The 25229-nt window shown below is 37.6% G+C and overlaps 1 protein-coding gene across 6 annotated transcripts in view; it reads right to left on the bottom strand.

Moving 5' to 3' along the window:
* The window catches only part of COP1 (COP1 E3 ubiquitin ligase), a 111397-nt gene that overhangs the window by 46113 nt on the left and 40055 nt on the right, over nucleotides 1–25229 (bottom strand). For all 6 annotated transcript variants that reach the window (XM_087891133.1, XM_034409744.3, XM_087891134.1 and 3 more), the window contains exons 12-15: nucleotides 21037–21180; nucleotides 10853–10961; nucleotides 8830–8911; nucleotides 7082–7198 (exon numbers count right to left, since the gene is read on the bottom strand). In XM_087891133.1, the coding sequence (XP_087747259.1) occupies nucleotides 7082–7198; nucleotides 8830–8911; nucleotides 10853–10961; nucleotides 21037–21180 (452 nt within the window). The remainder of the gene's footprint in view (nucleotides 1–7081; nucleotides 7199–8829; nucleotides 8912–10852; nucleotides 10962–21036; nucleotides 21181–25229) is intronic.

The following is a 25229-nucleotide window of genomic DNA, read 5'->3' as shown; positions in this document are numbered from 1 at the left end:
GAACATTCCTGAGGTTGAAAAGTTCTGCAAAGAAGAAGAGTGGGGAGGGGGAATCCAAAAACAAGAATCTGAAGATTCATCCAGCTATATGAGATTTCTGGAAACATCTTACAAAACAAAACTTTAAAGACAGCATCCATAAAACTAATTATTTTTCTTCCTAAATCCTGTAACATGTTTATATATTCCAATGTAACACAGTCTCTGTAGTCCCTGAGTATATTTTTGGCTGTCAATTTCACTGGGTTTCTTGCCCGATTGTCTCTTTTATGTCTCCTCTAAAAACACAAAAAAGAAGCAGCTATTTGTACTGATCAACATCAAGATCCAAAGAATGCTGGCAAAGTACTGAAAGACAGTAAATACAAGATCATCACTCTGTCTATAGCAGCCGTTCAAATAAAGTTCATATGAAGAAAAAGTACAGTAAATACATCACATTTTCTCTTGACAAAATAATGTTACCCGCTTATCTTTAATTTTCTCTCCCACTGTGTATAAACCAACCTAAGTAGAGTGTATGTTCTAGACTTGACAAAACACAGATTTCTATGAATCCTAACTGACTGAATAAAATATCAGGTAGCAATTTAAGTGTTTAGAAAGAAGTCGATAAAAGAATTAATCCTGAATGACTGTGAAGACTCTATGAGAGTTGTAACGTAGCTGCTGTTGAATCAACTAAAAATAAAAAATGTAAGTCAAATTTCTTGTGTGTCTATCACACTTGGCCAATAAACCTATTCTATTCTATTCTATTCTATTCTATTCTATTCTATTCTATTCTATTCTATTCTGTTCTGTTCTGTTCTGTTCTGTTCTGTTCTGTTCTGTTCTATTCTATTCTATTCTATTCCATCCCCATCCCCATCCCCATCCCCATCCCCATCCCCATCCCCATCCCCATCCTCTGCTTTATTCCAATGATATTGAAATATTGTTCAGTAGAAACTTGCCAACAATCCTATCTAACTTTGAAACAAGAATCTTGGCCTGATGTACAAGAATGGATATAGAAAGGTGTTAAAGTCAACAAGTCAAACTTTGCCAGAAGCTTTGGAGGTTATTTAAAAGCATAATAATGACGTGATTAGAGAAAGGGCAGTAATTACATTCACTAATTTATTAGTGAATGGAAATCCCTTGTGGAAATTTTTGCTAAAAAAAAATGAAAAAAAATGAGCTTGTGATTTATGGGTTTGATGATCAGAAAGGATAGACTATGGAAAGGAGGAAATTATGCAGTAACATTAGAGAAGAGTATAAAATATAAACGTACACTGACAGCTGTTAAGAAGACCAGAAGTTGCTTCCTTTTCTTTTTTTGTTTATGTTTGTTTTATTAAATTTATATACCGCCCTAGTCCCGAAGGACTCAGAGCGGTGAACAGGCACAGAATAAAATACAGAAATACAAAAGTTAGAAACAATTTAAAACCAAATTGAATAATTTAGCCCAGGACAATTAAAAATCCCAATAATTTAAAAGAAATTAAAATTTCAGTTTAAAAATTTAAAAGAAAGGGGAGAAAATTAGGCCAGGCCGGCTTGCTGGAATAGGAGGGTCTTAAGAGCACAGCGGAAAGTGTGCAGATCCGGGATCCTCCGTATCTCCGGGGGGAGCTCGTTCCAGATAGTGGGTGCCCCCACAGAGAAGGCCCTCCCCCTGGGGGCCGCCAGTCGACACTGCTTGGCTGACGGCACCCGGAGGAGCCCCTCTCTATGAGAGCGTACCGGCCGGTGGGAGGCTGTTTGTGGTAGTAGGCGGTCCCGTAAATAACTAGGTCCTAAGCCATGGAGCGCTCTAAAGGTGGTAACCAAAACCTTGAAGCGCACCCGGAAGACCACTGGGAGCCAGTGCAACTCGCGCAGGAGAGGTGTCACACGGGAGCACCATGTTGCTCCCATAACCACCCGCGCGGCCGCACTCTGCGCCAGTTGGAGCCTCCGGGTGCTCCTCAAGGGGAGCCCCATGTAGAGAACATTACAATAGTCCAGGCGGGAGGTGACAAGGGCATGAGTGACGGTGCGTAAAGAGTCCCGATCCAGAAAGGGACGCAACTGGCGAATCAGGCGAACCTGATGAAAAATCCTCCTGGTCATGGCCGTCAAGTGCTCTTCCAAAGGCAGCCGTGAATCCAGGAGGACGCCCAAGTTGCGAGCTCTCTCCGTGGGGGCCAGCAATTCGCCCCCAATAATCAGCGATGGCGTCAACTGACTATATTGGGACGTCGGAAACCACAGCCACTCGGTCTTGGATGGGTTGAACCTGAGCCTGTTTCTCCCCATCCAAATCCGCACGGCTTCCAGACACCAGGACATCACTTCAAGGGCATCGTTGGGGTGGTCCGGGGTGGAGATGTACAGCTGAGTATCGTCAGCGTATTGATGGTACTTCACCCCGAAACTACAGATGATCTCGCCCAGTGGCTTTTCATAAACGTTGAACAGAAGGGGCGAGAGGACCGACCCTTGTGGCACCCCACATATGAGGCACCTCGGGGTCAACCTCTGCCCCCCTGCCAACACAGATTGCAACCGGTCGGAGAGAAAGGAGGAGAACCACTGCAATACAGTGCCCTCCACCCCTAACTCTTCCAACCGGTGCAGCATGATACCATGGTCGATGGTATCAAAAGCCGCTGAGAGATCTAATAGGACCAGGACAGAGGAGCAACCTCTGTCCCGAGCCCTCCAGAGATCATCAACCAACGCGACCAATGCCGTTTCCGTGCTGTACCCAGGTCTGAAGCCCGACTGGAACAGATCCAGATACACCGTTTCATCCAGGTGCTGGGGGAGCTGTCGCGCAACCACACTCTCAACAACTTTCGCCACAAAATGAAGGTTGGAGACCGGACGATAATTAGACAACGCTGCCGGGTCCAGGGAAGGCTTCTTGAGGAGAGGCCTCACCACCGCCTCTTTCAAGGCGGCGGGGAAGTCACCCTCACCCAACGAAGCATTTATAATCCCCTGGAGCCAGCCTCGCATCACCTCCCGGGAAGCCAGCACTAACCAGGAGGGGCACGGGTCCAATAAACAGGTGGTCACGTTCAGTCTGCCCAGAATCCTGTCCACGTCCTCAGGGGTCACAGGATCAAACTCATCCCAGATAACATTCTCAAGACCTGCCCCAGTCCCTCCCCCTGAGACTACCCAGTCAGAGTCCAAATCTTCCCGGATCTGAGTGATTTTGTCATACAGATACTGAACAAAATCCTTGGCTCTACCCTCCAAGGGGTCCTCCCGCGCTTCCTGGTGGAGCAGGGAGCGGATCACCCTAAACAGGGCGGCCGGGCGGTTATCTGATGAGGCAATAAGAGCAGCAAAATAGCTACATTTCGCTGCTTTTATCGCCACTAGGTAATTCCTAATATGAGCTCTTACCAGTGTCCAGTCCGATTCTGAAAGACTGGCCCTCCAACTACTCTCTAGGCATCTTTTCCGGCACTTCAACTCCCTCAGCTCCTCAGTGAACCAAGGAGCCAAATGAGATTGGCGCCGGGTCAGAGGCCGTAAAGGCACGACCCAATCCAAAGCTCCAGCGGCCGCCCTATCCCAGGCGGCAACTAGGTCTCCAGCCGAAGCGTGTGCCAGAGCCTCAGGAAATGGCCCAAGCTCCATCTGGAACCTGTCAGGTTCCATCAGGCGCCTGGGGCGGAACCATTTTTGTATTTTTTATCTTACTTATTACTTTTCCTTACTTTCCTTACACTGCTTTTCTCTTCAAATTTGTTTTTATTCATTTTAAAAAATTCTTTAATACAAATTATATACAAAATATGTAATGTACACAACATGCAAAAAGGACCAACAAGGCCAAAAGATCACAACCAAAAAAAGCATGTAAATTTGTACCAAAGTAATCCAAGTAAATAGTTTTGGGAAGAAGGATTTTGAGATAAATATCAGTAATAATAGGTGAACAGTTGAATGAAAGAAAAGAGAACAAAGTCAGAATTAAGACTGTTTAGTATAGTGATTAAGACAATGGTATATAAACCAGGAAACTGTGAGTTCCAGGCCTGCCTTAGGCATGAAAGCTGGTTGGACGATTTTGGCTAGTCATTCTCTCTCGTGGCAGAGTACAGGGTGATGTCAGGTCCTGCCAGTTCCTGCCATCAAAGGCTGGAGGATGATGGTGAACAAATGGGCAATATGATTGTGTGTATGTGATGGGAAATAGGGAATGGGGAATAACAGGTGATGAAGACCAGAGAAACCCAGAACTGGTACCAAGGCCATGCAACCTGGGAAAAGAATGTGAATTGTCCACAATATTTCAGTGTTCTCATACCATATTAGCGAGCTCCGATTGGCAAAACAAAGACTGGTCACAGGGGGAAGGAAGAAGGGAATCTTTCCTGTATCTTTTTTGTGCGGGAAAACCTTAGAGCTAGCCTAATGTTAGACCTTCCCTAATCTGACTCCATTAGGTTGAAGCAAAAGGTTCTTTTACTAGAAGAGTTAGTTGCAGTAAAGTCAGGCTAGCTCAAATGCACAGAAGTGCGGGGGAAGAGAAGAATTGAAGCATAAGCAAGCATGACAGGGCAGGAAAAGCAGGAGGTTGTCGCCTAACGTTGGTATGGTCCTTGCTTAACAAATGCAATCAGGACTATCAAAACTGCCATCTCTAAGCACTGTGGTATGTGATATATTGCCTACTGACCACTTTGCTTAGTGACAGAAAATCTAATTCCAATTAGGGTCTTTCAGCGAGAACTATCTGTACAGTGTAAGGGGAATGACAACAATGACAGATTATAAAAAAGTACTTATAAAACAAGTTCCAGCAGAAGTTATTAAGAAACATTTATATTTAATATAGATTTAAAACCTGAAGTATTTCTGTTGGGCATTATACCAGACAAATGCAGTAAAAGGAATGCATATTTAATAATGCATGTGTTAACAGTGGCCAGAATCATGTTCGCACAACATTGGAAGGGCGAGGAGATCCCCACAGAAGAAAAGATAATAACAAAAATTTTAGAATGTGCAGAAATGAATAAACTAACATTTGAAATTAAAAGAAAAGGAAGACACTGAATATTTTGAGGTATGGGATCTGTTTTATCAATGGTTAGATAAGAGAAACATGAGTTAGAACTTCTAAAATTACAAGAAAAAGAATAATTTTATTATTAGGGTTGATTACTGTAACTTATTAATTTTGATTAATATTAACAATTAATATGTATTAATATTATAAGGGAAAAACACTGTTATTATGAGATTACTATTAGAGAATACTATTATTATTACTATGATGAATATTACTCAAAAGAATTGTAGCCAGACAACACACTGTCTATATGGATTTTGAACATGTTGCTCTTTCTATTTATATTAATAAAAAAGCATTTATGTTTAAAACAGGAAGCTAGTCAGTTGTCAGATTTAGTTCAAGAATACAACTACCGTATTTTCCGGCGTATAAGACGACTGGGCGTATAAGACGACCCCCAAATTTTCCTGTTAAAATATAGGGTGGCTCACCCACAATGTAAAAGCAGCTGTGCTAGACCCAAAATGGCCCCTGCAACAAGCAGGAACCTCACACAGCCACAAAAAGCCCCCAAAAAAAACAACTTTCACACTTTACACACACAAAATTCCACATACAGCTTTGTGAGATTTTGTGTGTTTGTGTAGTTAGAGTGAAACACTACAGAAACACACTAAATCTCAGAAAGCTGCACAAATATTATTTTATTTTATTTTTATTTTTATATGAAAGCTAAATTTAAAACTTCCTAAACTTTAAATGGCTAGGTCTAAAAAAGAACAACTAAAAAAAACCCCAATTAACTATTTTTTTTAAAGCTCCCAAAGGGGAAAAAAACTTACCCAATAGAACAGGGGTCTCCAACCTTGGCAACTTTAAGACTTGTAGACTTCAAATCCCAGAATTCCTCAGCCAGCTTTGTTTTGCTGGGTGAGGAATTCTGGGAGTTGAAGTCCACAACTCCCTGCCTGCTTGATTGCAGGCAGGGAGTGGCTTGTTGATGGAATGGATTCAGGCAAGCGAAGCAAGGCAAGCGTTGCGACTAGCAGCTAAGGTAAGCAAGCTGGAGGGGGGAAACTTTTTTCCTTTTACATGGCTCTGGCGATCCCAGCTGAGTTGCCTGATTAGCAGGCAACTCAGCTGGGATCGTCAGAGCTTGGATCGCCAGAGCCATTTAAGGCTCGTCAGAGCCTTTTGGGCTGGTCTGCCTGGTTACAGGAGAACGACACCCGGCGTATAAGACGACCCCCGACTTTTTAGAAGATTTTCATGTGTTAAAACGTCGTCTTATACGCCGGAAAATACGGTAATAGAGAGTTTTGTACATAATTTCTTCTTCTTTTATTTTTCTGGTATTTTATTATCCAATATCCAGAGTTCTTTGGAGTTAGGCATTTGTAAACCTTGTAACTAAATAGAAAACTCCATTTTAAGTAAAAGAGTTATTGGCCCTGTGATCCTGAAGAGCTGCCTCCTGGAAAGAAAGCAATTACTTTAGCTTTTGAGGATTCAATAGGTAAAACTGAGTTATATTTTCAGAATGCTATCCATCTAAAATGTCTCCTAAAAAAGAAGGCAAAGTACAACACTTGCAGATAAATATCTATTAGCTCTTCTAAGAATGACTAGCTCCTACAAGTTCTTGTTGTTTTCGCTCCAGGACTTCTTCCTCCCAACAATTTAATTTATTACATGTGGATTGTGCCTATAGGTTCCTTGGTTATAAATTTCTTGGTCTGCTGCCCAATTCATGTCATAACAATACTGGAAAGCTTCTAACACTCTTTTCCAAAAGATAGCAACGGAGAACTGAAATTTTCATTCCTCCCACATTTACTTGAAGCAACAGAAAGCAGAAGAATTCCAGCATTTTCAGTGGCATCCTTTTTCAAAAATGACTAATTCGAGATATGTGACTGTAGCCACCACTTGGCCTTATGTTATTATAAACCATTGGCTAAATGGATAGATACCCAAAAACACTTACACATGAACATATAAAGAATTCTACCCTATTTTTCATGTTATTCGTTTTGTCCCACACAAAAAAGAGCAAATTGTTTCACCTACCTGCACAGCCAAAAGCAAGATGATACCTGGATGAAGGGCTGAATTTTACACAACACACATTTGCCTTGGCCTCAATGCTTGCTACTGAATTGTCCAGGTTGGTTGACCATAGCTTCACTAAGGAAAGATAAAAGAAACACCAGCAAAATGGGTAGATTAAGCTGCAATTGCTTTTCTGGGATTTTCACATGAAATATTTTTTCCTTTTATTATTTCATTGCTAAATAGAAATATAGCAATAGGAAGCAATGCTTACATGTGGATCTCATGCTATCTTCACTAATCCACAATGGATTAGTGAAGACTTCTTACAAAAAAATAAATAAACGACATGATGACATCATCAGCCACATCCTCTGCATTCCATACAGGGAAGAAAGACACAAGACAAGAGATTCTAAACTATTTTGGGACATAATGCAATAAACCAACATGTGGCCTTAATATAAAACCAAAGCACAAGAGACTTATTGTTAATTGCTGCTGAGTTTTGTTTAATAGTTTTGAGTTTTATTCTTCTAGAAAATATTACACACTAGCAACATTTTTGAATTAAGTCATTTTCTTTCAACCTTCAAACTTTTTTAGTTTAATGTTTACTCAAAACTTAGTCACCTTTCCTATTAACTGATCTAAATTGATAAAAAAAGAAAATAGACAGTCTGATAAATTTTTCCCAAACCCTTTTCAATGACAGTTCCAAAAGCAATCAGATTTTTTTTTTTACAATATGGTAGACGTCAAGTTCTTTTTCTGCACAAATCAATAGTCAGAACCCTTTTATATAAAAACAGTCTATTTATCTTTTTATTACTATTCATAAAATGGTTGTTTGATTATAGTGACAATTATTTTGCCCACTTCTTATATTTCAAATTTCGAAAACATGGCATGATGCTATGATTACTGTATAAGTACAGAACTGAACATTCAGAAAATGACTGCTTTAGTGTCATAACTATTCATAAAATAGAAATAATGGAACTGGGTGTATAAAAGCAAGTTAAAGAGATACTTTGTTGTGACTGCAATACAATTTCACACACAAAGCTTAAACACATATTTGGGAAAGAAGTTGCATTGAACCCATTTCCTCTGAAATTTAAACTTTCAAAAGTCATAATGATGACTGGCATATTTAATTTTGTTTTAGTACTAACTTTCATTAGGCTATGATTAAAGCATGAAACAAAGAGGAAGTCATTGGGGCTAAAGAAGACAAGAACGTGAACTCATATTTCCATGTGGCTTGAAAGTATGTAACTTAATTTATTACATCAAGGATCCTACACATCTATTTTATTATCAAAAGGTTTTATATATGATATTTGTGCTTAGAGAGCCAGTGTTGTGTAGTTGTCAGAGACTCGGGTTCCAATCCTTCTATAGACATAGAAACCAGTTGGATGACTGGGGCTCATGACTTCTTCTCAGCCTAAATCAACATCAAGATCTGCAATAAGCTAACTAATAAACAAAAAAACCCTATAGAATTGAAAGCCACTGTGAAGTAGTAGCTAAGGTGCTGAAATAGAAGTGGTAAAATCCAAGTTTTCTCTTATGTCTAGAAACCAGATGGGTGACCTTGTCACTGTCTTTCAGAGTCAGGCTTTGCAACAAGCCAGCTGGTAAATAAAACTCCTCACTAAATGATAATAAGAACCAGATACAGTTAAAAAAAGACAAGTAGACACTGCAGCTATTAATTCAGCTGTGGCATAGTGATGGTGGGGGGGGGGGAGCAATACCTTTTGCATCATCAGAACCTGAAGCCAAGAGTTTAGGATCCATCAAGTTAAAGTCCACACTCCAGCATCTTTTTTCATGCTCCTGTTTGTCATGGGGAACAGAAATAGTATGATAGAAAATTACTTCTTCAATATAATCAAGGTAATGATGAAATACATAGAACTTTGGTTAAATTTTTATTGATAAAACTTTACTATTTTTCTTCTACCTAATATAACTGATTGTACTGTTTGATAGCAGCCTCGGCAAGGACACAAAGAGAGCTATCTTGATACTTAGTTAATTTTTAAAAAAATTACATTTTGAAGACCTTACATTACTCTTACAACGGTATAGTTTCAACTTGCTAGTAATCCCTTATGGAATTTCTGAAGAGGCAACTGCTAAATTTCACCTCTAAAAACAAATTAGCCACTTAGTAGGATGTACAAGCAGTATGTTTCGCTACAGATTCAGTTCTCAGAAGAACTTTATTTAATTAGCACATCCGTTTCAGTATCTCTAGTCTCCTTAAATGTGAATCCACATATGCTGGAGTTTCTAATTTAGAATTAGAGATTTTAAAGTCAGTTTTTTTTTAAAAAAAAAATCAGTTTAATAACTTCTATTACCCAGATTTCAATTAGAAGCAAATTAAAACTTTTTGAGAAAACAAGAATCTGAATGTTGTCTCCAAGCTAGAATTCTAAGCAAGCCTATTGGCTTGTACAAGGTCTTTTACTCCTATATTTTTATTTGGATAATCTACTAACAATTGATTTAGTGAATTAAATATTTCAAACTCTGGACAGGGCAACTGGGATATAAATTATTGCAATAGTTTATTTGAATAACAAATTTAAAAAATTCTACTGAAACATTAAATACATAAATTTCCTCATAATCCTAAACAATATCCCACTCTATACTGTTGAGCCTCCTTTTCCATCAACTAATTCCTGATTCTAAATGCTTTGTCCACTGCAAAGTTTTCATTTTCAGTACTTTAGTAGCAACCGTTCTGTCAATATCAAAAACCATTAAAAACCCTGTTTTCTCTAAGCCATATTTTTTTTTTAAAAAAAAAATATGAAAGTGATTCTGGGTGCAAAGACATCTAATGAGTTATGATTTTTAGCATTCACAAATAAAGCTTATAAATCACCACATGCTTTCAATAAATGATCTCTTGTATTGTTATTTCTGTTCCTTGACGTAAATCTACCGTGTTTCCCTGAAAATAAGACCCTGTCTGATATTTTTTTGAACCCTGAAATAAGTGCTTGGACTTACTGCCATGCGCTCAAAAGCCCGATTGGGCTTATTATTAGGGGATGTCTTATTTTGGAGGAAACAGGGTAGCAGCTAGTCATTTTAAACAAGAATTTAATAAGAATTTTTCAACAAAAATGTTAACAAGTTTTCCTTTGATCCATGATGAAACAGTTAAAAAGGACATCAATTGAAAGCAACATACCACTGGACAGATTTATCACATGTAAATATCAATGGTCCTGGCATCTGCAATGCCAAACCATAAAGCAAATGATTAATGACACTCATCTTCAATGAGCTATGGTGCAGTGGTTAGAATGAAAGCAGTTTGGCAGTTCAATTCTCACCGGCTCAAGGTTGACTCAGCCTTCCATCCTTTCGAGCTGGGTAAAATGAAGACCCAGATTGTTGGGGGCAATATGCTGATTCTATAAATTGCCTAGGTAAAGGTCAAGGTTTCCCTCGCACATATGTGCTAGTCATTCCCGACTCTAGGGAACGTATACATATATAATACTATTTTGTTCATTTCCTATACACACAAGAACACATTTACCCATTTTTTCTTTTACATCCAACGTCCCTCTCTGTTTTGCACACATGTACATGCACACCACTTATTCTCTCATACTCATTTATTTGTCATAGAGGCCAAATTGTCTCATCTGCAATCATTTTCTCTTAACTCTATTTCTTGGTAATATTTTTGATCTTGATTTTGATTTGATTTTGATCAAATTCCCCATAACAAAACCAGCATTTCTTTACCTGATAGACTTTTGAACGTTGCCCTGTGAATCCATCCCATAAGATCACTGTTCCTTCATAGTCACTGCTGGCCAAAAGGTTTTTGTGGTAACTACTCCAGCTGATACAGCTGAAAAAGAGAGGTAATACAAATACATTTTATTCTACAACTATGGATATTGTAAATTAGATAATGTAATAATTCAGACTACTTTATGCATCTCCTGCAGATTTGTTTTCATACTCCTGATTATTATTATTATTATATTATTACGCATCATCTGCAGATTTGCTAGTTTCATACCCCTGGTTATTATTTAGGTCAAAATTCTAAATTCAAATGGAATAAAGCTAAATAAAGCTAAATTTATCGGTGTCACTAGACCTTATTATATCAAGAAACATATATTTAAGAAGTTTAAGTTGAAAGTATTCTTTCTTTGTTAGCGGTTGTAAGAGAGAGCCTTATTCAACCGACTGGAAGAGGTCATCTGAATTCCAATACCAAAAAATGGAGACTTAATAGAGTGTGCAAACTATTATACAATATTCTTAATTTCACATATTAGGAAAATAATGCTTAGGATCATCTAATGTGGATTACAACCCTACATAGAAAAGAAGATGCCAGATGTTCAAATTGGCTTAGGAAAAGACTAAGGAATATTATGCTGATGCATGCTGAGTAACTGAAAATGAAAAAAATACCAAAAAGAAATCAGTTTGTACTCCATTGATTATAAAAAGGCCTGACTGTGTCCATTACATCAAGATGTGTAATATGTTCAGAAAACAGGGATGCTAACATCACATTGTCTTCATAAGAAACTTATATACAGGTGAAGAAAGCATGGTAAGGACAGAACATCGCAAAACAGACTTGTTCCAGGTTGGCAAAGGAATGTGAGAAATTTGCGTAGTCTCCTTTTATTTATTCAACATAAATGCTGAATATACATATTAAGGGAGGCTTGACTGGAAGAACATTGCTTTAAAATTGGGGAAAGTAACATCAGTAACCTATGCTATACTGATGATATTACCTTGATAGCCAAAACTGCAAAGGATCTGCAAACTCTAATAATAAAAGACAAAAGGCACAGTTTAAAAAGGAACTAAAATTAAATGTAAAGAAGACCAAATCAATGATAATAGGTAGAACCACCAGTCTTAGAATTTACAAATTCTACAAAGATACTGAAGTGGGGATAGCTTCTGCCTTTTCACATCAAGCATCAACAGTAAAAGAACAAGCCATCAAAAATGTATTTCAAGTTAGCACTTGGTAGAAGAGCTACAAAGGCTCAGGAAAAGATACTCAAATGGCATCCCATGGACGCAAAAACTGGACTTTGAAGCAGTCGGATAGGAAGATCATTAATGCTTTTGAACTTAGATATTGGAGAAGACTCTTGACAATACCATGGCAGTACCATGGATCAGCAAGCAAATTAACTCAGAATTCTTGCTCAAGGAACAAATGACCAGACTCAAATCATCCTACTTTGATACATTAGGTGAAAAATCCAGCCCTCTGGAAAAGTTCTAATGCTGGGATAGGCAGAAGGAAAGAGAAGAAGAGAATGACCAGCAAAAAGGTGGATGGACTCCTATTTCAATGACATTGGAAGACCTGAAAGACCATGTTAGTGATAGATTATCATGGAGAAAATTTAACTATATGGTCAGAAAGAACTGAAAATGACTTAACGACACATAATCAATTTTCTTAAATGTAAATATATTTGAAATGTATGCCCTATTTGTCATTATATTTCAATCAACCATTGAATTTGATATAAATTCCTGTTTTAGATGTCAACAGAACAAATTTAATGGCCTAATGACGTTTTTCTATTCTGCACTAAAGCACAAGGCTTTGAATAGTCATTAGGGCTTACAGAATGTAGAGTATGGCATCTTCAGTTTTAACTAGTTTAGAGCAGAGAAACCCATACCAGTATGGTGCAAAACCTATTCATTAGTACCTTCCAAATCTATTTTTCCATTCTATACTATTTCAACATGTCCTACTCTATAAGGCATGTATCAAAAATAATTTATTCTTAGCTGAACCTATCTGTTATTTTATCTACATTGCTATTTCACTCATTCCAGATCACTGCAGGAGGGATTTTAGAATTCCAGTGACTAAATGTTCCTATAATAAAATGTGCCCTTACTTCCTTGAAGGTACAGTTGCAAGAAAAAGTATGTGAACCCCTTGGGATTACGTGGAGTTTTGCATGAATTGGTCATAAAATGTGCTCTGAACTTCATCTAAGTCACAACAATAGAAAAACACAGTCTGCTTAAAATAATACTAAACAAACATTAGATGTTGCCCTGGTTTAATTGAACATAACATGTAAACATTCACAGTGCAGGGAGGAAAAAGTATGTGAACCTTTGGACTTAATAACTGGTTGACCCTCCTTTGGCAGCAATAACCTCAACCAAACGTTTCCTGTAGTTGCAGATCAGACCTGCACAACGATCTGGAGTAATTTTGGACCACTCCTCTTCACAAAACTGTTTTAGTGTAGCAATATTCTTGGGATGTCTGGTGTGAATCGCTCTCTTAAGGTCATGCCACAGCATTTCAATCGGATTGAGGTCAGGACTCTGACTGGGCCACTCCAGAAGGCATATTCTGTGCTGTTGAAGCCATTTTTGTTGTTGAATTACTTGTATGCTTTGAGTCATTGTCCTGTTTTGTTTTGTTTTTAAATTTGATTTATATGCCGCCCTCCTCCGGAGACTCAGGGCGGCTTACAATGCATTAAGCAATAGCCTTCATACTTTTGTATATTTTTATATAAAGTCAACTTATTGCCCCCACAAGCTGGGTCCTCATTTAACCTACCTTAGAAAGGATGGAAGGCTAAGTCAACCTTGAGCCTGGTGAGATTCGAATTTACAGTAATTGCAGACAGCTGGTGTTAATCACAATGCTTTTAGTCTGCAGAGCCACCAGGCCCCTGTTGCATCACCCATCCTCTGTGGAGCTTCAGCTGGCGGACAGATGGTCGTACGTTTTCCTGCAAAATGTCTTGATAAACTCTGGAATTCATTTTCCCATCAATGACAACAATCTGTCCAGGCCCTGAGGCAGCAAAGCAGCCCCAAACCATGATGCTCCCTCCACCCTGTTTTACAGTGGGAATGAGGTTTTGATGTTGGTGTGCTGTGCCTTTTTTTCTCCACACATAGTGTTGTGTGTTCTTCCCAAACAACTCAAGTTTGGTTTCAGCTGTCCACAGTATATTTTGCCAGTAGTGCTGTGGAACATCCAGGTGCTCTTTTGAAAACTTCAAACGTGCTGCAATATTTTTTTTGGACAGCAATGGCTTCCTCCGTGGTGTCCTCCCATGTACTCCATTCTTGTTTAATGTTTTCCTTATTGTAGATGTGTCAACAAAAATGTTAGCATGTGCCAGAGATTTCTGTAGGTCTTTAGCTGACACTCTAGGATTCTTCTTTACCTCATGAAGCATTCTGCACTGTGCTCTTGCAGTCATTTTTACAGGACGACCACGCCTAGAGAGAGTAGCAGCAGTGCTAAACTTTCTCCATTTGTAGACATTCTGTCTTACCGTGGACACATGAACATCAAGGCTTTTGGAGATACTTTTGTAACCCTTTCCAGCTTCATGCAAGTCAACAATTCTTGATCGTAGGTCTTCTGAGAGCTCTTTTCTGCGAGGCATGGTTCACATCAGACAGTGCTTCTTGAAACCAGTAAACCCAAAACAGGTGTGTGTTTTAAAGGGCAGGACAGCTGTCAGCAACACATCCAATAACATCACACTGATTGGAGTCAAGTTTGGTCACTCCTGACTCCAATTAGCTCTTGGAGAAGTCATTAGGCTAGAAGCTCACATACTTTTTCCTCCCTGCACTGTGAATGTTTACATGTTATGTTCAATTAAACCAGTGTTTCCCAAACTTGACCCTTTGAAGATGTATGGACTTCAACTCCCAAAATTCCTCAACCAGGCAAACTGGTTGGGGAATTCTGGGAATTGAAGTCCATGCATCTTAAAATAGCCAAGTTTGGGAAACACTGAATTAAACCATGGCAACATCTAATGTTTGTGTATTATTTTAAGCAGACTGTGTTTTTCTATTGTTGTGACTTAGATGAAGTTCAGAGCACATTTTATGACCAATTCATGAAAAATTCCACGTAATCCCAAGGGATGCACATACTTTTTCTTGCAACTGTACAGTATGTAATACATATTTATCACTGTGTTCCCTTTCAAGATAAGCAACTATATGTAGAGCATAGCAAAAAAGAAACAGGCAATAAGCCAACAAAATTAAAGGCATGAGATAAAAAAAAGTAGATACAGCTAAATGCAGTTTACATCAATACAATTCACTATACTTCTTTGTTTCTTTTTATTCTTGAAATTGGTATTTGCTTCCACCATATTCATATAGTTTTCAATGACCTGCTGAAGAGCAAAAAACCTGATCTATACACTTCCTGCCTAGCATAAAACTGTAAGCGATTTTGGATCACCTCTATGTTTGTTATCTACAGGCAGTTCTCAACTTATGACTAGTCATTTGACAATCATTTGAAGTAAGAACATGCTCAGAAAGGATGCTTTGCAGCAGGGGTTCATTTGGAATTGGACTGCTGAAGTGGCGGATAACATTGTGCACATAGTGCATTTGTGCCCACCACTCAGCGGAAAAAATCCCCCCTCCCCTTCCTCCCCTGCCAGTCCGTAAAGCCAGAAAGGTTGAGGAACTCTGCTTTACAGCACAAAAATCATTTCTGGCTGTTGTAAAATATTTCACCACCACCTCACCTGCAGCCACATGACTGCATTTTGGATGCTTGGGAGACCTGTTTTGACTGGTTGCCAAGCACCCCACAATCAGGTGATTTCCATTTGCAATCTTCTCTGCCAGTTTCTCCAAAAAAAATCAATGAGGAAAGGAAGTTTGCAAGCTACTGCCACCTGCTGAGTGGGCATTCTCCTAACTTTGGGGGCTGACTGAAAGAGCTGCTGGGCTGCAGAAACAGGATTCACAGAGGCATTCTCTTCTGTGCATGGAAAACACTGAGAAGCCAATGAATGCCATTATTCTGAAGGCTACAAAAAGATTTGTATCCTTTAGAATGATCACAGTTGCTAGCTTTCTAGCTTTCCTCAGCTAGCAAATGCAATTATTCCCAGGATCGTTTGGAAGCCCTTGACAATTTAGAGAAAGAGCCTTCCAAGTATTGCAACAGTAGGGCCCGCTTGCAGGATGGCATGAGGCGGTCATGGTAGGAAGGTAGTGCCTTGCATCAGCTGGGCTCAGCTGCAGCTATATAAAAAGGCATAAGTAAGTGGACCCAGGCATGGTAGCATGGGGAGAATACCTCTCCACAGTGCTTTGCTTAATGACCGTACAATTGTTTAATGACAGCAACTGTGAGAGTTGGAACTGTGGTTGTTGAGTGAAGTGATCATGTGGTCCTGTGAGTTTAATGACCGCACTGCTTAATGACTGAGATTCCAATCCATTGTAATTGTAAGTCTAAGACTATCTGTAAAGGAAGGAATCAGATTGGATAGAAATGCTGAAATAAGAAAGAAAATATTTTTCTTTTTTAAGACAAATTGAAATTTGGAAATGTTTAAATTTAAAATTTAAATTTTTTAATGCTTTCATCAGCTAATTTAGTAAATTTGTTATTGTAGGAAAATAAACTGCATTATGCAAAATGATACATCATACTCATTTAAAGTAATAATTTTCTTCTAAGAATGGTTTACTAATATTCTTTTACACTTCTTCTGTGAACACTTGGAATGTTTGCAAACATATCACAACACCTCAGCAATTTTTGGATAGCTTATATAAATGCAAGGACTTTTACTCAACAAGCACATAAATTAAGGTAAATTTTTCCACTGTAATTTTTTGGGGTGTGTGTGTCTATTTTTCTAAAAAGCCCATCACTGCTTCGGATGATAGCATTACCGGTAGTAGACACTGAGAGACCAAGAGACTCTTTTTGCCTCTCTTTCCCCATAAGTACTATGTGATGTTATGTTCACGCTATTCACAAAGGAAACGTTTTTCTCCATGCTACAATAATTCTACCTCAACTAAATGAACTGTAGACACTATACAAGAAAAGAAGGATTATAAAGAAAAATATACTAATGTAAGAAACAGGTACACAAGACTCTGCCCCAGGGTCTACTGGAAAAAACTAGATGTTTATGCTCTTCCAAAGGCCAGCATGGTTGGTGCCATACATACTTCCAGGAGGCAGGGGCAATCACAAAGGAAGAATTTATACAGTAACCCTCAAGATGATACTATTTCATAGATGAAATCCACAGCATGGTGATCCTGCAAGATCTTAACAGATAGACAAAAGCCAGAGGGATGCCATAGACATCAAATCCCAAACCTTGAAAGGTTCTATAAGTAGCTAACCAGTGCAGCCTGTGAAGTAGAGCTGTCACATTGGCAAACCAATATATGCCTAGAACTACTCATGCTGCTGCATTCTAATTGGCCTTCGGCAACAGCCTTATGCAGAGGACATTGCAGAAATCCGAACAAGAGATGACTAAGACATTACTGACTATTTCCCAATTCATGAAAGGACGTAACTGGCCTACAAGATGCATCTAAGGAGGGGTTCTTCTTGTCACAGCTGCCATTTGTTCTTCAAAACAATTTGATCTCAATTCAAGGTCACATATTCAGAATAACAGAGTTGGAAGGGACCTTGGAGGTCTTCTAGTCCAACCCCCTGCCCAGGCAGGAAACCCTACACCACTTCAGACAAATGGTTATCCAACATCTTTAAAACTTCCAGTGTCGGAGCATTCACAACTTCTGCAGGCAAGTTATTCCACTGATTGTTTTAACTGTCAGGAAATTTCTCCTTAGTTCTAAGTTGCTTCTCTCCTTGATTAGTTTCCACCCATTGCTTCTTGTCCTACCCTCAGGTGCATTGGAGAATAGCTTGACTCCCTCTTCTTTGTGGCAGCCCCTGAGATATTGGAACACTGCTATCATGTCACCCCTAGTCCTTCTTTTCATCAAACTAGACATACCAGTTCCTGCATTCTTCATATGTTTTAGCCTCCAGTCCTCTAATCATCTTTGTTGCTCTTCTCTGCACTCTTTCTAGAGTCTCCACATCTTTTTTACATAGTGATGACCAAAACTGGATGCAGCATTCAAAGTGTGGCCTTATCAAGGCATTATAAAGTGGTATTAACACTTCACGTGATCTTGATTCTTTCCCTCTGTTTATGCAGCCTAGAACTGTGTTGGCTTTTTTGGCAGCTGCTGCACACTGCTGGCTCATATTTAAATGGTTGTCCACTAGGACTCCACGATCCCTCTCACAGTTACTATTGCGCTAGGTACCACATATACTGTACCTGTGCTTTTTTTTTTTCTTGCCTAAATGTAGAACCTTACTTTTTTCACCGTTGAATTTCATTTTGTTAAGATAGTGCCCAATGTTCAAGTCTGTCAAGATCAACAGCCAGGAGATATAATGGTATGTATGACAGATGTTAGGAGACTGGGCAAAGAAATGCTGCCAAGGGAACAGTCAGATAAGAATTAGCATAGTCCATAGCTAGATAGCAGAAGGGGGAAGAGGCTCAGAAGAGATCTTCCTTAATTTCTCAGACCATACAGGGAAGTGGGAGAAGGAGGGATTTGTACTTTCAGACTTGCAAGATTGATCTAAGCTCCCACAGGGTAAACCAGAAAGGAATCACAACTAGATAAACTAATTCTACTTTATTGCAAACTACATTGACAGAATCCTACAACTCTGAAAGTATAGGTAGTCCTCAATTTAGAATTGTTCATTTAATGACTGTTCGGAGTCACAACAGAACTGAAAAAATTGACTTGTGACCATTTTTCACACTTATGACCGTTGTAGCATCTCCATGATCATGTGATCAAAATTCAGACACTTGGTAACTGACTCATATTTATGATGGTTGCATTGTCCCGGGGCCATGTGATCACCTTTTGCGACTTTCTGACAAGCAAAATCCATGGGGAACCCAGATTCATTTAACAACTATGTTACTAACTTAACAACTGCAGTGATTCACTTAACAACTGTGTCAAGAAAGGTCATAAAATGAGGGAAAATTCACTTAACAGATTCTCACTTAGCAACAGAAACTTTGTGCTCGATTATGGTCATAAGTCAAGGACTACCTGTACAATTACATCTCATATACAGTCTGAATACTTGGTTGAATCGTGTGTGTGTTCTGAGCCTCTCCCCCCCCCCGGCCCCACCCACTACCCAGTTACAGGCTAGGCTGCCTTCTTTCTGACAGTGTGTCTACCCCCATATTTTTCACACATACCAATACAAAAAGCCAGGAGGTTCCACAAATTATGCACAATTCTGGTCACAAGTAGTGCAACTTCATTCAGAATTAATGTTGGTCAATCACTGGCCATGGGAGATTCTTGTTTTCATAGCCACTCAATTCTGACTGAGCCCAAGCATGTTCTACCCCATCTATGCTTCAATATGTTCCAGGCACCAGGGCCATGGGTGAAGATAGCTGGATATCATCTAAGTATGGATGATACCTGATATTGCCCGAAAGATTCATATAGCAGTTGTGCTGAACCCTAAGCAATATTGCAAAGCAAGGGCTTCAGTCTCTATTGATTCTCCCCACTCCCTAAACACCAACTGGAACCAATCCCAGAGAAGAGGAGAACCACTGAAAAATAACACATCCCAACTCTTAGAAGGATACCGTGACTGCTGATATTTAATACTAGCCTAACATCTGCAGTGTAACCCTAAAAAAATGCTCTCTAGCTATTTTCTACCTACATAAAATAACCAAACAAAATGATTAAAAAAAAAAAAAACAAGTCCCAAACCACAGATGAAAAACTTTACTACTGATACCGAAGTCTGGCTTTTTAAAATTAACTTAAGATAAATGAAACAAGGGATAATGGAACAGCAGGGAAGCAGGGCCACCTGTACTTTGCACTCATTAAATATCCAATTAATACCTCTTTAAACTTCTTCACACAACATAAATTTTAATTCTATTTTAATTTCAAAATGAATTATCACACAATGTATTGAATTTTCTTCATTTTCTAAAAATGTTCTAAGTTAAAAATTAGAAGATGTGTTTTCTATACAGCATGCTGAGAAGCGTCTGTTATTAATGGAAAGATTAATGAATATGTTATACATTCCATCTGTTGAAATAATTTTGTTTATATAACATGTCATTGTCTACTCATGCTTGTAAAGATGTCGTGACAAAAACCCATCTTTAAAAAAGTAAACTATCCTTAGTAAATAAAATGTTAAGTTCAATAAATAAAGCAACAGTCCTATGTCAGATCTTATAGGGAAAAATATTTTCAAACTTTAACTTAGCAATAGAGGTAGTCCTCGACTTACAACAGTTCACTTAGTGACCATTCAAAGTTACAACGGCACTGAAAAGAGTGACTTATGACCAATTTTCACACTTATGACCACTGCAGCATCCTCATGATCATGTGATCAGAATTCAGATGCTTGGCAACTGGTTCATATTTATAACGATTGCTGTGTCCGAGGGTCATGTATATTACGACCTTCTGACAAGCAAAGTCAATGGGGAAGACAGATTCACTTAACAACCATATTACTAACTTAACAGCTGCAGTGATTCACTTAACAAATGGGGCAAGAAAACTCATAAAATGGGGCAAATTAACAAATTTCTCACTTAGCAACATAAATTTTGGGCTCAATTGAGGTCATAAGCTGAGGACTACTTGTATATAGGTCAAAGTGAAAATTATAATGAATCTTACATTATACAGAAAGTCATTCATATACTGCCTTGGCATTCATTTTTGTTGCTTTTATTTCCATTAAAATTATAGTAGTAGCAAAATACATCTATCCTTACTAGAATGCTAGTATCCAAGAATAAGCAATCATCAGTACTGTCCTAAAGATAGTTAACCAGATTTGGATTCTTTACGACAATTGTTTACCAAAACATTTAAACAGTAAATTCTATCATCTTGTCACTGAATAATATTTCTGCAGAACCATTTAATAATGGTTGTAAGTCAAGAACTACATGTACTCAAATATGGAAGTACAGGAGACAAGACATTCTTACTTTTTAAAATCGAAGAAGAGAAGCAACATATACCTGATTTTGGAATTACATGTCATTTCGTTTTCTGGATAATGAATATCAACTGCATCCTGAATGACTGTGCCATATTCATAGACTTTAATCTTCTTTGTAACTCCCGCAATAGCAAAATAGTCACAGTCTCGATCAAATTCAATACTAAGAAACAAAAACACAAAAGACATAAATTTATGAATATAACATATTGTTTTCTTATGATGATGATGCGTATTATTTTTCAGGAGAACACCATCTCCGACGTTCAGGTTAAGATACCAAAATTTCTAACTTTTAAGTTTGCAAAAGGCTACCTTCTCACTAAATTTTCTGTCTTGTTGATTCATTTCTACTGGTAGAATAAAATTAACATGAGAAAGGAAATTTAATCCAGAATAATAAAACAAGAGAAAAGAGAAATTAAAAGGGAAAATGTGTGGGGAAGTAAATGTTATTCCTGATATTTTTTTAAATGCAAAAGATGGACTTGCTGGATTGTTCAGCATTGTATAAAACAATACACCAGAGCCAGGTTGGCTATTTCTTCCAAACTGTCACATTACCAACTATCCCAATGACAAGGAGGACAATTTACCCATAAAACCTGAGAATAGTACACAGTTTTTGTATCTGAGTTAGTGTGTAATTGTGACTTACTTACTAAAATAGGTTGACTCTGTCTATTGCTGGCTATCCTTTCCTTTGCTCTATCAGGAACAGCATGGGCAATAAGGGATGCAATGTATTCATCCTAAAAACATACTTGCAAAGAATGCACTAAAAATAATTAAATTTAAGACAGAGAAATTTCTGAGTGATTTTAATGGAAGTAACCATTAATTATTTGATTTAGTATTGTCTGACTAACTCCTTATTGATTTTGGGCAATTCATGGTACATAAAAAATATACAGTCCACACAGAAAACAGTAAACAAGATGGCAAATCTGACCAGCAATACAAAAACATATATTACACACCCCAAAATAGGCTTCAGCCACCCTGGTCCAGAGTCCATTTTGGAGCTGAAGAATGGGCTGAAGAATGTGTCCCTAGCAGAGCAAATTATATTAAGAATACAACTGACAAAATGGCTTAGGATACAACTGAAGCAAGAAAATGCTGGAAAAAATATTTTATAGATGTCTATGAAAATGACAGCAGTATGCTAAAGAATGGAATTAAAATAATTTCTATGAAAGTTAGTACCCAAGAAAACAATGATGAAGTCCCAAATATATGAGAACATGGAACAATTGCACAGGCTCTGTGAACCATTTAACCTGGATGTGAAGACTGTATTTACATTTGATGACTGGAGGAATGGTGGCATGGTTCATCTATATCAGAGGTGGGTAACTATGGCCCAGTTATGACTTGTGGACTTCAACTCCCAGAATTCTGGGAGTTGAAGTCCATAAGTCATAAAAGGGCCAGTTACCCACTCCTGCTCTATATGAAATTAAAAAAAAATAATAATAGAAGGGCTTATTTTGTTAAATTTGTCTGGGAAGGAAGCAGAATTCTGACTAAAAGGGCACAACTGGTGATAAAGAGGAAAGTCTGAAAAGTCAAGTGCTGGGTTATATTTATAATGAGTTTTGCAGACCAAAGCTTGCAGATCATTGAGAATCATGTGTTTGTTAGAAATAAATTTTATTGCACATTTCTCAATTTAGAGAAGTGCATAGGCTTAGATTAAGAGAATGCTTTGGAAGGAATGTTGGTTGTGATATCACAATTCCTGTTCTCTATATAGGCCTGTATCATTTAGCTATATCACATTAATCAGAATTTTTTTTAAAAAAAAAACACATCATTTTTTTTTGAAGATATCAAAGAACCCCCAAATTGATATCCAAATTCTGGTTAAAAAGTATAACGTGACTTAGAACTTTATAGATGCTGAATTAGCTGAATTTAATGCTTGAAAACTGCACTGTCACTATATCAATCATTATAAAGTTGTTCTGAAATGAAAAAAATAAATTCTAATTCTAAAACTTGGCAAATTTGGAGTAGCTTCAGGTTTTGAAGCTATTTTTTACATTATCAGAGGAACAGTGATCACAACACTATATTAGACATTGTACAATAATCTTTTTTCTCATTAAATTATCATTTATCATCTATTTTCTCTAAAGTTCTGGAAATCCCTCAGTTCTGATTTTACATCATACTTTTTAAATTTTCCAGAAGGGAAAGCCTTTATCTTCTTATGAGAAGTTAAGATTATTTTCAGGTAGAGCAGTAGGGGAAAAAAGATAAAGATCTCTAACTTCATTTGTGCTTCATAAATCTATAATTCTAATAAATTAAAAGCACTGGCATCATCCATTTTCTAGTTTAAACTCATTACAGTTTATCATTAATGTCCAAAACAGAAAAAACAGTGATTATTTTGAACAATCATGAATAGAAATACAAATCAAGATTCTAGTTTTAACTAGGTACATCTAAAGGGAAAGGAAGTTTCACCCAAAGATTAGTTCATATTGTGAAATGTAACATTACCAGTCCTACAGTATGTCCTTCCATGTTTTGCACAATATCCAGCCAGAATGACCCAGGGATGAGTATCATAAAATGATACCCTACAGACACTCACAAATAACTAGAAATAAATTTGGAGAATCATGCATCTCCAGCTTGTGAAAGCAACTAAACTAATAAACCAGTCTGATCCCATAGGTGTTTCAAAAATTAAACACTTTAGTGTTCTATCTGAACACTAAACAGATGAATAAAGGGAAAAGAGTATAGCTGCACATTTGAATGAACTAATCGAGCTGAGCTGTATTTAGGGTGATAAGCTTGTACTGTTTTTGTTAGCTATATCACTCAAGACATTTGCATACTCCAATTAATCTTCAAGACAAGGACTCAAGATCTCACCAAAACGCATCTTTAGAAATACTATTTGTAGAGAGAATAAAATACTGCTCTTAAAAAGATCAATATCTAAAAATGCAATTTGAGCAGTTTCATTTAATTACTACTTTTCAAACTTTAAGGGGCGATCAAGAACAGACTCCTGCTGAATTCTACCTTGGCATTCTCTAGGCTCTATGCTTGTCCTGACTTAAGATTTGTCCCTCCATGGTACCATCACAGCCACTTTATGAATGAGCAAATTATGACTCTCCACAGTAGCCCCACCACAAAAACATGTAAAATTTCAAATGTGGCAATTTTTCAAAAAGTTTAGATTCCCATATATTTATTCTGACTTCTGGGGAAGAAAGGAGATAGGATAGTGATATAACAATATCACTGGAGAGTTCATTTTTGGAAGGATGTTCAAAACAAGTGTGAAGCCTACCCAGAAGCATAACATACTTATTTAGAGCTATTTATTTGATAAAAGAATAAAAGAAAGTGCACTGCATTGTTGTGTTATTATTATTTTGGAACTGTAATCCTAGAGAATTTGCATCACAAAAATGATTGTAAGGACCATGAACAACCCACAGGGTTCCTGCTCTCTCTTGACATAAGAGTGAATATATGATTGACTACGATGATTTTAATGGATCTGAAGTCCAAGGCTACAGCCTTGTATTAGTTAAGTACATCAATGGTGTTCTCATTATTCTGTTACTAATATAATCTTAAACAACTGAGCTTGAAAAGGAAGTTTATCCCAATCAAATGTGCATCTAGGAAGACATTTGTGAATGTGGTTGTGAGATGTTGTGAATGTATGTATCTGAGATGTACATGGGGACTATCAATGGTTGTGTATTATTATTATTATTATGAATTTGAATTGTAGATATTTGAATTTTTGTATGGGTACTTTATGTTTATTGTTTTTACAATCCACTTAGATTTACTTTTCTCCATCAGATTGTTTATTATTCTTAGCAGAGCATATACAGCTGCTATAGGCAGTTAATATAGTTACTGCTTTATTTCTGGGACAGCACAGTAATAGTCTGCCATGCTTCAGAGATGAACCATGACTGCAACAAACACTTGATAATCATTTTAAATAAGACTCCTATTTATAAGCACAGCAATTAACTATTAATATGACTCCTTTTAATAAATATTTTCCCCAAAATTGTGACCAATTGCAATTGCTTTAATAGCCACCTATGTGGGAAAGGTAGCTCTACTGAAATATATGTGCAAAATAACTACTTATGAATATTGTCAGGTGCTCCCACATGGGTCTTTCATTTGCATATTGCATATTCATGTGGGAAG

This window comes from Pantherophis guttatus, chromosome 3 (assembly GCF_059756535.1).
Source record: "Pantherophis guttatus breed Tessera chromosome 3, ASM5975653v1, whole genome shotgun sequence".
NCBI classification, from domain to species: domain Eukaryota; kingdom Metazoa; phylum Chordata; class Lepidosauria; order Squamata; family Colubridae; genus Pantherophis; species Pantherophis guttatus.
Note: the sequence above shows the minus strand (reverse complement) of the source record. Positions and strands in the feature narration are given on the sequence as shown.